The following is a 15,593-nucleotide window of genomic DNA, read 5'->3' as shown; positions in this document are numbered from 1 at the left end:
AATCTGTTGTAACACCCGACTGCTCGAGGGGATTAAGGGAGGACATTATGGGACAATTGACAATGATGTACGACATATCGGCACCAGTCGAGGACAGACCATTGCTGACCTAATGACTGACTGAAAGCTACTCAAGTCCAATATATGCTAATCAGGACTAATTGATTATTGCTTGGGATCGAGCAACAATGATCCAAGACTATTCACGAATCAATTTTAATCAGCTTCGTCTCCACTAACTGCTCAATCTCTTGCACTCGGATATTTTCAATGTGGGAATGAGCCGAACGCCATCTGGCAGAGAGGATAATTCGGGAAGCCCCTCAAGCTCCAGTTTTGTCAGAGAAGAACAATTTTGCAGCCACTCAGGCAATGCGCTCAACTTGGGACAATCGTAAATGTATATCATCCGCAGTGTACTTGCAGAACCTTTGAGCCACCCGGGCAACGAAACTAATTCTGGTTGACTGGAGAGTACCAAGAATTGAAGGCTCGACAGGGAGCCCAGTTCATTACTATCGCCTTCTGATAGCCTCAAGCTCTCGCACTTGTAAATGAAGAGATCCTCCAACGCCTTTAGATTCTTGATGCCCAAGGAGGCCAGCTTCGGACATTCCCCAATCCCCAACATACGGAGCGACGTGAGCAATATATCATCAAACAAGGCCTCCAAATTCCCGCACCTCGCAATGATTAGCTGCCGCAGAGAAGTCATGTGTCCTATACTCTCCGGGAAATGTTTTTGTTTTGTGGTTATATGCAAAGCGCGGATGTTGATCATATTTTTGATGTCTGCGGACAATTCCTCGAGATTCTCGCACCCGGCAAGATTTAAGAACAGCAGATTGCGAAGCTCATAGAACGATTTGGGGAGTTTCTTAATTGTCCCGCCAAATAAACTGAGATACCTCAAATGCTTTAGATCGCCAATGGAACTAGGCAGTAGGTCAAATCTAGAATGCTCCAGCCATAGCACTCGCAAGTGCTTAAATCGCAAAATGCATGTCTCCAGAAAGAACTCGGAGTCAGAGGATTCCAACCCCTGACACATGATGGTATGAATGCGACTTAGCTTGTTGAAGCAGCCACTCAGTTCATCTTCTGATGCATAAAATGGATCAGGAAATGATACATGCCGAATGGTTGGGGAAATATCCTGCGTCCACACTTTCATGTTGAATGATTCGGTTTGTGCCACCGAAATGGCAAGTTCGTAAATGAGGTCATGCATTTCGAAGGTTAGGAAGGGGTACTTGTCTTTGAGAACAATGAAGAATGATCTAGATAACAGCTCCTCCAAGTACTGCTGTCCAATCTCTTCAGGCTCCTGATTATTTCTGCTGGATTGGATAAACCCATTAGAGATCCACAGTTTGATCAGCTCAATGTTGTCGAACTTGTGGTTCTTCGGGAATATCGAGCAATAAGCAAAACATTTTTTCAAGTAAGACGGCATTAGATCATAGCTTATTCTCAATGAATGTAAGATTTCCAATGAAGGTGAGGTATTAGTTAATTGCCATGTCTCGCTGTCTCTTATATGTTCCCAGTTGCTCCGGTTGTTCTTTGAATACAACAAGCACCCCAGGGCCCTCAGTGCCATAGGATTTCCCCCACACTTGGTCACGATTTCTGTGACATCTCGATTTTCCAATTTTATTTTCAATAAATTGAGACGGGCATTTCGTTGGCACGCATATAGTTCTTTTACTTGAGTCGGCCACTTATGTGAAAGCTAGTTTATCGGGTGAAGCTGTTAAGAGTTTCTAATGCATCAGACTCGAGAATTTGGCCGGAAGCGACATTTCGACCGAGCTAATCATGCAGGGTCATTACGGCACAAATAAAAATCGATTAGAGACCGGAGATAGGTCGACTCGACAAAGGCATGTGATCGAGTGTGGGTGATTCCACCGGATCGCATAATCTTTGTCGATCGACACTGGACCGACTTTTCTATCGATTGGGTACCCTGTGTTCGTATTTGAAACCTTGAGATTACCCCGACGACCGAAAGTCGCCAATGTTTCAAAGATGTACATTGTGGCTTGAGATGATCAACCACATGTCAAATGCATGAAAATTTCTAAAGGCTACTCGGTAGGTTGGGCCGCGCTAGTATCGTGCCAAAGTGAAATTAACCGTGGAATTGAGATCGAATTCAGAAATTGAAAGTCTGGGTGCGTCACAAATCATTTTAGGAGTATGGACTCATCTTTGGATGATTTTTCATGCAAGCTGAGTTTTTCGGCAAAATAATCAAGGTATGGTTAATTTGGTTTGGAAAATTGGTAGGCCCGCTTTTGGTTGTGCTTTTGGGACTCAAGATGGTCTATGGTCAAGTAATTAGGTGAATTGAAGTGTGGTGACATTGGATTAATTTTATGAACTTCAATTTGATTCAATTGGAAGAGAATCAAGTGGAATTGAAGAATTGGTTGTACAAAATTTTATGCCTTGTACGAAAATGAGATTTGCAACCATTGGAAAAGGTTGTGAGGGACGGGTGAATGGAGTGTGATGTCACCCATGAGGTCATGTGGTGGGCCAATTTGTTGGATTAAAGAAAAGGAAAAAAGAAAAGAAATTGGCCTCCTTCTTCTCTCTCCTCCCTCTCTTCTTCCTCTCCCGTGCGATTCCTCCATGGTTGGTGTGCGAAGACCAGAAAAAATTGCAGAGGAAGAAGCCGAAGTAGCCCCTCGCCGTCCGCCTCCTTCGCCGCTCGTCGCCCGTCACCGGAGCTCGCCGCTCGCTGCCGTCGCGCCGCTGCTCTTCGCACGTTCGCCGTCGTCCTCGCTCGTCTTCACGTTTGGGAGGCTGTCCGACCAGCCTAGGTCACGAATCAGCCACAGTGAGCCGCCGTGCGCCCCCGCCTTAGCCCGTCGGAGCTTCGCCTTGCCTCCGCCGCCCTTGGCCGCCCGAACCGGCGCCGGATCTGCTCCCTCTCGGCCCCGATCAGCAACCCAGAAAATGGGTATGGCAGCCCGTGTTTGGCCCGTTTTGGCCGCCTTCCCGAGCCCGGATGCTTGGCCCGCTTTGAGGAAAGTTGTTCTCCTCAGCGTCCCCGTCGTTTTGGTCCGCTCGGCTCGCTAATCCGGTGAGTTTAACTCACTAAACCTCGCTTAGAGGTTAATTATGCTTTAGGGAGGTTTAGTTTATGTTAAGTATTATTAGGTTGTTAGTTTAGGTTAATTAAGAGTAGATTTGATTAAGGTTGTGGTTTAATTTAAAGTGTGCTTAATTAAGGGTAAGTAGGTTTATTTGAAATAAGCCTTGATTTGACATAAATGAATTTACTTTTGATTTATTTAAATGTCTCGAAATTATTATATAATTTAATAATATATTTTATTCGAAATTAATAAAATATTATTATTTAATTATTTTCGGAATAAATTAAATTATTTATTAAATTCCGAAAATTTTGTCGAGACCTTAAATTCTCAGAATTTCGTGCCGGTCGTTGCTGTGTAGTTGGATTTGGAAATTGATGATTGGATATTATAAATTGAGTGTGGATCGTGAAAGACATGGATATTATTATTTAATTAATTTTCGGAATAAATTTAATTATTTGATAAATTCTGAAAATTAGTTTGGAACCTTATTCTCTCAGAATTTCGTGCTGATCGCTGCTGTGTATTTATAATTTGAATTTGATGATTGGTTGTGGCAAATTGAGTGGGATTGCGATTTATAGGGATTCTTTATGAAATCCTAAGTGTAGAAATTGATGGGAGATTGGCTGTGATTGACCACCTATTAGAGGTCGTGCCCAGTGAGGCCGTGAAATACCACCTAGGAAAGGTCGTGCCCGATGAGGCCGTGAAATACCACCTAGGAAAGGTCGTGCCCGATGAGGCCGTGAAATACCACCTAGGAAGGGTCGTGCCCGATGAGGCCGTGAAATACCACCTACAAGAGGTCGTGCCCGATGAGGCCGTGAAAAACCACCTACAAGAGGTCGTGCCCGATGAGGCCGTGAAATACCACCTACGAGAGGCCGTGCCCGATGAGGCCGTGAAATACCACCTACGAGAGGTCGTGCCCGATGAGGCCGTAAAATACCACCTATTAGAGGTCGTGTGCCCCGGTGAGGCCGTGATAAACCACCTATGAGGGTCGTGCCCCGGTGAGGCCGTGATAAACCACCTATGAGAGGTCGTGCCCAAAGAGGGCCGTGATATGCCACCTATTAGAGGTCGCGCCCGGTGGGGCCGTAATCTACCACCTTTTAAAGGTCGTGCCGAGTGGGGCCGTGATTGCCACTAGTTGTTAAACCTATAGGGCCGTAATTGAGAGCAATGATTGATTTGCTAGAATGACATGTAATCGGCCGAGTCGATTGATCGCTGAGACGATCCAAGTGGTTGAATGGTTTGATAATATGATTGTGACATGGTTGTTTGGTTATCATAATTGTACGTGGTTGGATTATATAAATTGTGCTAACCTGCAGATGAAGGCTGAGGCGAGGTAAGTCCTCAGTGTGATGTGGCTAGGCCACCCTGGGGCATATTTTCTTTTTAATAGGGGTTTAGGGGTTGAACTTGCTGAGACATCGTCTCATCCCTTGTGGGATTAAAATTTCAGTCCCCTGGTGGATGGAGTGGCCGATAGCTTTGGTTGGCCTTGAGGAGTTGCGGATGTGAAGTCATAAGATTGGAGAACGTGTCCGACTTGTAGGTCGTAGGCGCTTCATTTTTAAGAGTCGGTCTTTTGTAGACTTTTGGCCGTAGACCTCTGTTTGTAATTCTATTGAATTATGGAAGTGTTATGTTGTGGTCTTGCTTCTTGCTTTTCTATCTCGTATTTTATTGTCAGGGGATTTGTTTTGCTTCCGCATGCGTAAATAAATAAATGGGTCGGCGACATATCCTAGGATGTCGCATTTTTTATCGACCGTGGTGGGATGTGCGCGCGCTCGGGGTTCGGGGCGTGACATCCCAATTTAAGTGGTATTAGAGCATGGTTTGAGTATGGAGTGATAAGGTGCGATGAGTCATGGGATAGTTAGTAGGAAAGGCTTTTAATATGCTGATGCATGTGGTTGATAGTTGATTGGTAGTGTGTTTGTAGGGTCACTCAAATTCTAACTTGATGTTGGAATCGGAAGACAGGTGTCTATAAAGAACCTGTAGGATGAGTGACCAGGAGTGGAGGACTCCTTGGTGAAGGTCGGTAGGACCTATACCTCGAGGTAAGATGCTGACAAGAGTCGGTACCTGAGGTAGAGCGCAGGCTTAGACCAGCGCGAGTGTGAGAGTACCGCCGCAAGTCGGTACTTAGAGTGTAGCAGCACCGAACGATCTCCGAACGATCTTAGGTCCGTTGAGATCGTTCAGGCGCTAGTGTCCCTTGGAAGCTTGTTGGGTCAGTAAGCTCAGGATCGAGCCGTTGCTGTTGTCGTTGTTTCTACCGCTGCCGGTGTTGTGACCGTTGTTGTTGCTGCGCCTGTTGAGGCCTAATTTGGAGTTGTGATCGGGGATCAAGTCTCCGTATCTGAGTCAAGGTTCAGTTTAGATAGAGATGAAAATCGGTTGGGGAGAAAGGCCGATGTCAGAAGAAAGATGCCCTCTTTCACCCAACTGAAAGAGTGGAGTTGGAAAGTCAGTGCTCAACTCGATCGATGCGTGTCATGTCTGTAAGAAAAGACATGGATCTGTTCCGTACTGTAAGAGGGAAAGGACTTGTTACAGGTGTCGCCAGTAAAGCCATTTGATCAAAGATGACTCGTATAGATGGACGGAACTATAGCTGTTTCTGCACCGCCGTTGATGAGACAGAATAGAGGAAACATGCTTCGGGACATTTAATGGGGTACTTGGAACAGACCCCAGTGCAAAGAAGGGTGCATGATATTCCTTGATAGGAGGTAAATGACTCCCTGATTGTGTGCCGATTCAGTGGAAAGGAGGCTTGAGTCAGCCTAGTGTCAGAGTAAAAAGGGAGTATGATTTGAATATGGCTAGCACAGCCGTCATGTTGAGAGCTGTCTGCGAAAGTTCAGGTGAGCGTAAGCACTGTTATTGCAGATTGGACGACGCTAGGATGGCTAGAGGAGCATGAAGGGATTGACCATGCATCAATCAGAAGAAGAATGTTTTTGAGATGTTGTTATTAGAGTAGTACATCAGAATTTTCAGTGAATGTTATAGGATTTTCGTTGTGGTAATAAAGTGATAGAAAGATGAGTCTTTGACTATAGTTGTACTTGAAAGGTTGCTTGAGTATGACTTGGAAGTCATTTATGAAAGGGTTCGGCTCAAGGAGCTTTCTGTTGTTTTGAATCGTAGTAGTAACATAATTCAGTTTGTTCAGTTAGCGTGTGAAAGTTTTGAATCACTGAAAGTTGAAGAGGAACTTCAATCATTGTTATTCGTCACTGAAGGTGACCTGGTTATGGTTGTTGGTTACCGAATCTACTTGGCAACTGTAATGGATGCGTCAGTTGAGGAGCCGAATATGGAAAACTCAATCGTGGTACATAAGTTTCCTAAGGTATTTTCTGAAGAATTGTCAAGTTGCTGTCAGAAAGAGAAATAGAGTTCGCGATTGAATTAGCACCCGGAACAGAGCCAGTTCCTAAGGCTCTTTACCGGATGGTGTTACCCGAGTTAAAAGAACTGAAGGTGTAGATGCAGGAAGGGTTGAATAGGGGATTCATACGTCCAGTGTATCACCTTGAGGAGCACTAGTTCTGTTCATGAAGAAGAAAGTTGGTTCGTTGTGTTGTACCTTGATGTTCCTCAAAGTCGACTAGAGGTCAGGGTATCATCAGTTGAGGATCAGGAAGAAAGACATACCAAAGTTAAGACCTCGTACTCGATACAGTAGTTATGAGTTCACTGTAATGCCGTGTGGTTTGATGAGCACCTCAGCTATTTGTTTGGGCCTAATGAGCAGAATGTTTAAGGGTAGTTGAATCAATTGTGATCGTGTTCATTGAAGTTACCCTAATGTGTTCAAAGAGTGCTGAGGAGCACAAGAGACATTGAGGATGGTATTTCAGACTTTGAGTACTTTTGGATTTTACAATAAGCTTAGCAAATGTGAGTTTTGGATGGCTCGTATTGCGTTCATAAGTCACGTGATTTCAGGCGAAGAAATCTCCGTAGACCCTGTCCAAGATTGAAGCAGCGATCAGTTGGCCGATATTAATTGTAGTGACAGAGATTAGAAGCTCTGGGGATTAGCAGGATATTACAGGAGTTTTATGGAAAGGTTTTCAGCGTCAGCGTTGCAGTTGATTCGACTACTGAGGAAGTAAGAAAAGTTCGTGTGGACAGGTAAGTGCAAGCGTAGTTTTCAAAGGCCTAAGAAGAGGCTGACTACCGCACTATGTTGATCGTTCCATCTGGTCCCGAAAGTTATGAGATCTGCAATGATGCATCGTTTAAAGGATTTGGTTGCTTGTTGATACAATGGGATAGAGTTGTTGCATATGCGTATTGTCGGTCGAGGCCTTAGGAGTTGAATATGAGATGGCGTCACTGGATAGAACTCATTAAGGATTATGACTATGATATTTTGTATCACTCTGGAAAGGTGAGCAAAGTTGTAGATGCACTGAGTCGAGAGTCATCAGTTGCACAGTTGGTACTCGAGGATTGGATCTTATTTGAGAAAGTTCGAAATTCGGTTGTCAAATCTAAGGTAGGCCACCTTTGAATCTTAAGACTACCCTCAGAATTGAGCCGAAAGTTCAGATAAGAATCAAATCGCTTCAGTGGATAGATTCAGAAATTCAGAAGATTCAGAAATTCAGAAGATTCTATAAGAGAATGCAAATGAGAGAGGTTGATTCTCAGATTTTTGATAACAGAACACTAAGGTTCTGAGGACGATTGTGTGTAATTGTCGACACAGAGGTTAAAGAAGAGATCTTATGGGAAGCTCATCATAGCAACTTCAGCGTTGTCCAATCAGTGCGAAGATGAGTCAGAATCTATATCATCGGGATTGGTAGATCGGTATGACAATAGATATTGCCGAACAAGTTGTAAGTGTTGGATGCGCCAGTAAGTGAGAATTTGGTAATGTAAGCTAGGAAAGCTTTTTCAAGTACTGGAGAGAGGTTTGTGTGGGAATGAAAGTATAACATGATGGAATGTTATGACAGGTTATTAAGGAGTCAAGAAGAGCATTGATTCCTTATGAGGTTGTAATCGACAGAGGATCAGAGTCAACTCACCTTAATGCACGAAAAGATCTCGATTGGAATAGGTATACCGAAGTGTGTGTATATCAAATAATTTATCTGCATGAAGTGCCGGGGATGAATTGTATTTCAAATCTAGATCAGATGTTCCAAGTTGGCAGAGCTTTCAGATGGTTCTTTCTTAAGCAGTGCATAACTGAGAGTGCAGAATTTCAATTGCTGAGATGAAGTCAGGGAAAGAAAGATCAAGCCAGGGTCAGTACAGTAGTCAGTGATTGCAGTTGCCAAGATCAGTGTCAGAGTTATATCAGATCTTGACCAGAGGTTCCCAGTTTCAGTAGATCGGTCGGATAGTTCTTTTTTGTCGGTGTGGAGCAGAGTGTTCGAACTTCGGTTGTTGAGATGAGATTCGAGATCGGAGATTAGAAAATTGCAGTCCAAAGTTGGTTCGAAATCGGTGATTCGCCGCAATTATCGAGATAGTTTAGAGACTACTCAGAATCGCCAGTTAGCTTCGCCGATGTTGTGCTGAAGACCTTTGGAATTTTAAGTGAGCAAGAGTTTAGCATTTTGAACCCGAAGTGGTTTGGGCAAGATAGCAGTGATCTTGCAGTATTGGTGCAGAAGGAGCAACCTGAGAAAGAGAATAATAGATGAGACGACTGTACCTCCACCTTTTTGTTTAAGAATTGGTAAAGGTTTAAATTTCGAGGACGAAATTTTTATAAGAGGGGAAGAGTTGTGACATCCCGATTTTTCAATTCTATTTTCAATAAATTGAGACGGGCATTTCGTTGGCACGCATATAGTTCTTTTACTTGAGTCGGCCACTCATGTGAAAGCTAGTCTATCGGGTGAAGTTGTTAAGAGTTTCTAATGCATCAGACTCGAGAATTTGGCCAGGAAGCGACCTTTCGACCGAGCTAATCTGCAAGGGTCATTACGGTACAAATAAAAATCGATTAGAGACCGGAGATAGGTCGACTCGACAAAGGCATGTGATCGAGTGTGGGTGATTCCACCGGATCGCATAATCCTTATCGATCGACACTGGACCGACTTTTCTATCGATTGGGTACCCTGTGTTCGTATTTGAAACCTTGAGATTACCCCGACGACCGAAAGTCGCCAATGTTTCAAAGATGTACATTGTGGCTTGAGATGATCAACCACAGGTCAAATGCATGAAAATTTCTAAAGGCTACTCGGTAGGTTGGGCCGCGCTAGTATCGTGCCAAAGTGAAATTAACCGTGGAATTGAGATCGAATTCAGAAATTGAAAGTCTGGGTGTGTCACAAATCATTTTAGGAGTATGGACTCATCTTTGGATGATTTTTCATGCAAGCCGAGTTTTTCGGCAAAATAATCAAGGTATGGTTAATTTGGTTTGGAAAATTGGTAGGCCCGCTTTTGGTTGTGCTTTTGGGACTCAAGATGGTCTATGGTCAAGTAATTAGGTAAATTGAAGTGTGGTGACATTGGATTAATTTTATGAACTTCAATTTGATTCAATTGGAAGAGAATCAAGTGGAATTGAAGAATTGGTTGTACAAAATTTTATGCCCCGGCGAAATGAGATTTGCAACCATTGGAAAAGGTTGTGGGGATTGGGTGAGTGGAGTGTGATGTCACCCATGAGGTCATGTGGTGGGCCAATTTGTTGGATTAAAGAAAAGGGAAAAAAAGAAAAGAAATTGGCCTCCTTCTTCTCTCTCCTCCCTCTCTTCTTCCTCTCCCGTGCGATTCCTCCATGGTTGGTGTGCGAAGACCAGAAAAAAAATTGCAGAGGAAGAAGCCGAAGCAGCCCCTCGCCGTCCGCCTCCTTCGCCGCTCGTCGCCCGTCACCACCGGAGCTCGCCGCTCGCTGCCGTCGCGCCGCTTTTCTTCCCACGTTCGCCGTCGTCCTCGCTCGTCTTCACGTTTGGGAGGCCGTCCGACCAGCCTAGGTCACGAATCAGCCCACCGTGAGCCGCCGTGCGCCCGCCTTAGCCCGTCGGAGCTTCGCCTTGCCTCCGCCGCCCTTGGCCGCCCGAACCGGCGTCGGATCTGCTCCCTCTCGCCCCCGATCAGCAACCCAGAAAATGGGTATGGCAGCCCGTGTTTGGCCCGTTTTGGCCGCCTTCCCGAGCTCGGATGCTTGGCCCGCTTTGAGGAAAGTTGTTCTCCTCGGCGTCCCCGTCGTTTTAGTCCGCTCGACTCGCTAATCCGGTGAGTTTAGCTCACTAAACCTCGCTTAGAGGGTTAATTATGCTTAGGGAGGTTTAGTTTATGTTAAGTATTATTAGGTTGTTAGTTTAGGTTAATTAAGAGTAGATTTGATTAAGGTTGTGGTTTAATTTAAAGTGTGCTTAATTAAGGGTAAGTAGGTTTATTTGAAATAAGCCTTGATTTGACATAAATGAATTTACTTTTGATTTATTTAAATGTCTCGAAATTATTATATAATTTAATAATATATTTTATTCGAAATTAATAAAATATTATTATTTAATTATTTTCGGAATAAATTAAATTATTTATTAAATTCCGAAAATTTTGTCGAGACCTTAAATTCTCGAATTTCGTGCCGTCGTTGCTATGTAGTCGGATTTGGAAATTGATGATTGGATATTATAAATTGAGTGTGGATCGTGAAAGACATGGATATTATTATTTAATTAATTTTCGGAATAAATTTAATTATTTGATAAATTCTGAAAATTAGTTTGGAACCTTATTCTCTCGAAATTTCGTGGCCGATCGTTCTTTGTGTATTTATAATTTGAATTTGATGATTGGTTGTGGCAAATTGAGTGGGATTGCGATTTATAGGGATTCTTTATGAAATCCTAAGTGTAGAAATTGATGGGAGATTGGCTGTGATTGACCACCTATTAGAGGTCGTGCCCCTAGGAAAGGTGGTGCCGATGAAATACCACCTAGGAAGGGTCGTGCCCGATGAGGCCGTGAAATACCACCTAGGAAGGGTCGTGCCCGATGAGGCCGTGAAATACCACTTACAAGAGGTCGTGCCCGATGAGGCCGTGAAAAACCACCTACGAGAGGTCGTGCCCGATGAGGCCGTGAAATACCACCTACGAGAGGTCGTGCCCGATGAGGCCGTGAAATACCACCTATTAGAGGTCGTGCCCAGTGAGGCCGTGATAAACCACCTATGAGAGGTCGTGCCCAGTGAGGCCGTGATAAACCACCTATGAGAGGTCGTGCCCAGTGAGGCCGTGATATGCCACCTATTAGAGGTCGCGCCCAGTGGGGCCGTAATCTACCACCTTTTTAAAGGTCGTGCCGAGTGGGGCCGTGATTGCCACTGGTTGTTAAACTTTCCTATAGGGCCGTAATTGAGAGCAATGATTGATTTGCTAGAATGACATGTAATCGGCCGAGTCGATTGATCGCTGAGACGATCCAAGTGGTTGAATGGTTTGATAATATGATTGTGACATGGTTGTTTGGTTATCATAATTGTACGTGGTTGGATTATATAAATTGTGCTAACCCCGCGATGAAGGCCGAGGCGAGGTAAGTCCTCTCGTGTGATGTGGCTAGGCCACCGGGCGTATTTTCTTTCTAATAGGGGTTTAGGGGGTTGAACTTGCTGAGACATCGTCTCATCCCGGTTGTGGGATTAAAATTTCAGGTCCCCGGTGGATGGAGTGGCCAGATAGCTTTGGTTGGCCTTGAGGAGTTGCGGATGTGAAGTCATAAGATTGGAGAACGTGTCCGACTTGTAGGTCGTAGGGCAGTTCATTTTTAAGAGCCGGTCTTTTGTAGACTTTTGGCCGTAGACCTCTGTTTGTAATTCTGTTGAATTATGGAAGTGTTATGTTGTGGTTTTGCTTCCTACTTTTCTATCCCGTATTTTATTGTCAGGGGATTTGTTTCGCTTCCGCATGCGTAAATAAATAAATGGGTCGGCGACATATCCTGGGATGTCGCATTTTTGATCGACCGTGGTGGGATGTGCGCGCGCTCGAGGTTCGGGGCGTGACAATTTCCTCGCCGATTTTCATAAGGTCCGGGTGATTCTTCTCTTGCTCTTGATTGAATGCATACTTCACGAACAAAGTTAAGGAATCCCCCTGCGAAAGGTTGGCCAAATTAAGTGAGGGAACAGTGCCCATGACTTTGGCGATGGTTTGATTCTGTGAAGTCACGATGACTTTACTCCCTTCGGAAATGCCCCCTAACAAATCTTTCAATTCCAGCCAATCCTCCCTCCTCATTGCCCACACATCGTCCATTACGAACAAGCACCTTTTGTTCTCGACGAGGTTTCTTAGGCGATTTTGTAGCATCTCAACGCTCCAGTTACCAAATTTTGCTTCGCCACTAAGACAATTGATGATTTCTCTCATTATCTTCTCAATTTCAAATTCTAATGGCATGGATAACCAAACTTTGTGTTTGAAATGCTCCTTTACCCTTTCATCATTGTATACCAATCTAGCAAGAGTCGTCTTTCCAGTACCTCCCATTCCAATAATTGGAAGGACTGTAATTCCAGCTCTAGCATCATCTGATCTTCTCAATAGCTGTATTATGCTTTCCTTTTCTTCGTTTCTTCCAATCACATTCGAAGCATGTACAAACGAATGATTTTCCCTCCGCGGAACTATGGTCTTTTCATAAACAAGAGTTGACAAGTTGAACTGAGTTTTCTCTTTATTGATCCCATCGAGTCTCTTTCTCAGTTCTTTCATATCATGTGCCATCTTAAACTGGAAAATCAACTTGGATATCCATGAGTACACCTTCTTTTTTAGGGTCAATTGCTCAGTGTACCGCACTCGCCTCAACAGAGTCCTGGCTTCGAATTCATCTAGCGCGTCCTCGGTGTCATAGCACCAGTTTTTTAGCCTCGACAACCAAAGGCGCACAGTATTCTCTTTTGTTTGCCTCTGCTCAGCATCGGCAAGCACCATCTGGATCATCTCTAGCGTGTTCTTGAGCTTCTCTCGATCGTCCTTGACGCCACAGACCAGTTGAATTTCTTCAACAGCCGATGAAGTTAGTTTCTCTACAAGAGGTCCAAGGATGCTAGAGACGACCTCAGTCATGGTGTTATAAGTTTTCGAGGAGGTTTAGTTAGCCAGTATGCATGAATGGCAGGTTACGTAGGCACAGCTATAGGAATGGTGCGAAAGAGAACACGGTAAGCAGGCGAAGGACGAGAGCAGAGAGACAGAGAGAGAAAGGGCGGTACTTGTGCGGTTGGAATTGAGATTGCACGACGAAGGCGGAGGCAGCCCTCTCATTGGCGATGGGGATTTCGCCTTCTTGGATGGTGGGTAGAGACGATGGACCTATAAGTAGAAAAAGAACACGAACACGGTAAGCACGGGCGAGGAAGAAATGGCGAAGGACGAGAGCAGAGAGACAGAGAAAGAGGGCGGTACTTGTGCGGTTGGAATTGAGATTGCACGACGAAGGTGGCGGCAGCCCTCTCACTGGCGATGGGGATTTCGCCTTCTTGGATGGTGGGCAGAGACGATGGAGCTATAAGTAGAAAAAGAACACGGTAAGCACGGGCGAGAAAGAAATGGCGAAGGACGAGAGCAGAGAGACAGAGAGAGAAGGCGGTACTTGTGCGGTTGGAATTGAGATTGCACGATGAAGGCGGCGGCAGCCCTCTCACTGGCGATGGGGAAACGAAACCCTAGTTTCGCCTTCTTGGATGGTGGGCAGAGACGATAGAGCTATAAGTAGAAAAAGAACACGGTAAGCACGGGCGAGGAAGAAATGGCGAAGGACGAGAGCAGAGAGACAGAGAGAGAAAGGGCGGTACTTGTGCGGTTGGAATTGAGATTGCACGACGAAGGCGGCGGCAGCCCTCTCATCGGCGATGGGGATTTCGCCTTCTTGGATGGTGGGCAGAGATGATTGAGCTATAAGTAGAAAAAGAACACGGTAAGCACGGGCGAAGAAGAAATGGCGAAGGACGAGAGCGAGAGAGACGAGAGAGAGAGGGCGGTACTTGTGCGGTTGGAATTGAGATTGCACGACGAAGGCGGCGCAGCCCTCTCACTCAGCGATGGGGAAACGAAACCCTAGTTTCGCCTTCTTGGATGGTGGGCGAGAGACGATGGAGCTATAAGTAGAAAAAGAACACGGTAAGCACGGGCGAGGAAGAAATGGCGAAGGACGAGAGCAGAGAGAGAGAAAGGGCGGTACTTGTGCGGTTGGAATTGAGAGAAAGGGCGGTACTTAAGTGAACACGGTTGGAATGGCGAAGGAGATTGCAAAGAGACGAGAGAGAAAGGGCGGCGGTTGGAATTGAGATTGCACGACTCTCACCGGCGATGGGGATTTCGCCTTCTTGGATGGTGGGCTGGAGCTGGAAAAAGAACACGGTGGTGGCGAAGGACGAGAGACGATGGAGCTATAAGTAGAAAAAGAACACGGTGGGCGAGACGATGGAGCTATAAGTAGAAAAAGAACACGGTAAGCACGAGCGAAGAAGAAATGGCGAAGGACGAGAGCAAAGAGACAGAGAGAGAAAGGGCGGTACTTGCGCGGTTGGAATTGAGATTGCACGACGAAGGCGGCGGCAGCCCTCTCACCGGCGATGGGGATTTCGCCTTCTTGGATGGTGGGCAGAGACGATGGAGCTATAAGTAGAAAAAGAACACGGTAAGCACGGGCGAGAAAGAAATGGCGAAGGACGAGAGCAGAGAGATAGAGAGAGAGAGGGCGGTACTTGTGCGGTTGGAATTGAGATTGCACAACGAAGGCGGCAGCAGCCCTCTCACCGGCGATGGGGATTTCGCCTTCTTGGATGGTGGGCAGAGACGATGGAGCTATAAGTAGAAAAAGAACACGGTAAGCACGAGCGAAGAAGAAATGGCGAAGGACGAGAGCAGAGAGACAGAGAGAGAAAAGGGCGGTACTTGTGCGGTTGGAATTGAGATTGCACGACGAAGGCGGCGGCAGCCCTCTCACTGGCGATGGGGAAACGAAACCCTAGTTTCGCCTTCTTGGATGGTGGGCAGAGACGATGGAGCTATAAGTAGAAAAAGAACACGGTAAGCACGGGCAAGAAAGAAATGGCGAAGGACGAGAGCGAGAGACGAGAGAGAGAGGGCGGTACTTGTGCGGTTGGAATTGAGATTGCACAACGGCGCGGCGGCGGCCTCTCTCACTAGCGATGGGGATTTCGCCTTCTTGGATGGTGGGCAGAGACGATGGAGCTATAAGTAGAAAAAGAACACGGTAAGCACGAGCGAAGAAGAAATGGCGAAGGACGAGAGCAGAGAGACAGAGAGAGAAAGGGCGGTACTTGTGCGGTTGGAATTGAGATTGCACGACGAAGGCGGCGCGGCCCTCTCACCGGCGGTGGGGATTTCGCCTTCTTGGATGGTGGGCAGAGACGATGGAGCTATAAGTAGAAAAAGAACACGGTAAGCACGGGTGAGAAAGAAATGGCGAAGGACG

The 15,593-nt window shown here is 45.6% G+C and overlaps 2 protein-coding genes across 2 annotated transcripts; both read right to left on the bottom strand.

Moving 5' to 3' along the window:
* Nucleotides 1–235: 235 nt before the first annotated feature.
* LOC104457144 (putative disease resistance protein RGA3) lies at nt 236–1,603 on the bottom strand. Its single transcript, XM_010072098.2, has one exon. The coding sequence runs from the start codon at nt 1,601–1,603 to the stop codon at nt 236–238; it is 1,368 nt and encodes a 455-aa protein (XP_010070400.2).
* Nucleotides 1,604–5,348: 3,745 nt separating this feature from the next.
* On the bottom strand, nt 5,349–13,219 carry LOC104457136 (disease resistance protein RGA2-like). The gene is made up of 2 exons (XM_010072092.2): nt 12,216–13,219; nt 5,349–5,502 (listed from the first exon to the last, which is right to left on the bottom strand). Exons 1-2 carry the CDS (start codon nt 13,217–13,219, stop codon nt 5,349–5,351), a joined length of 1,158 nt encoding a protein of 385 aa, XP_010070394.2.
* Nucleotides 13,220–15,593: the final 2,374 nt, after the last annotated feature.

Source organism: Eucalyptus grandis, chromosome 1 (genome assembly GCF_016545825.1).
Source record: "Eucalyptus grandis isolate ANBG69807.140 chromosome 1, ASM1654582v1, whole genome shotgun sequence".
NCBI lineage: Eukaryota > Viridiplantae > Streptophyta > Magnoliopsida > Myrtales > Myrtaceae > Eucalyptus > Eucalyptus grandis.
This window is presented reverse-complemented; position numbering and strand designations above follow the sequence as displayed.

Bases quoted from the DNA above. Each gene is read 5' to 3' on its own strand.
- LOC104457144 (XM_010072098.2), bottom strand. From the start codon at position 1,603: ATGGCACTGAGGGCCCTGGGGTGCTTGTTGTATTCAAAGAACAACCGG.
- LOC104457136 (XM_010072092.2), bottom strand. From the start codon at position 13,219: ATGACTGAGGTCGTCTCTAGCATCCTTGGACCTCTTGTAGAGAAACTA. The intron at 5,503-12,215 runs GTATGCATTCAA...ACCTTGACTCAG, and splicing joins TCCTTAACTTTGTTCGTGAA to ATACGGAGACTTGATCCCCG.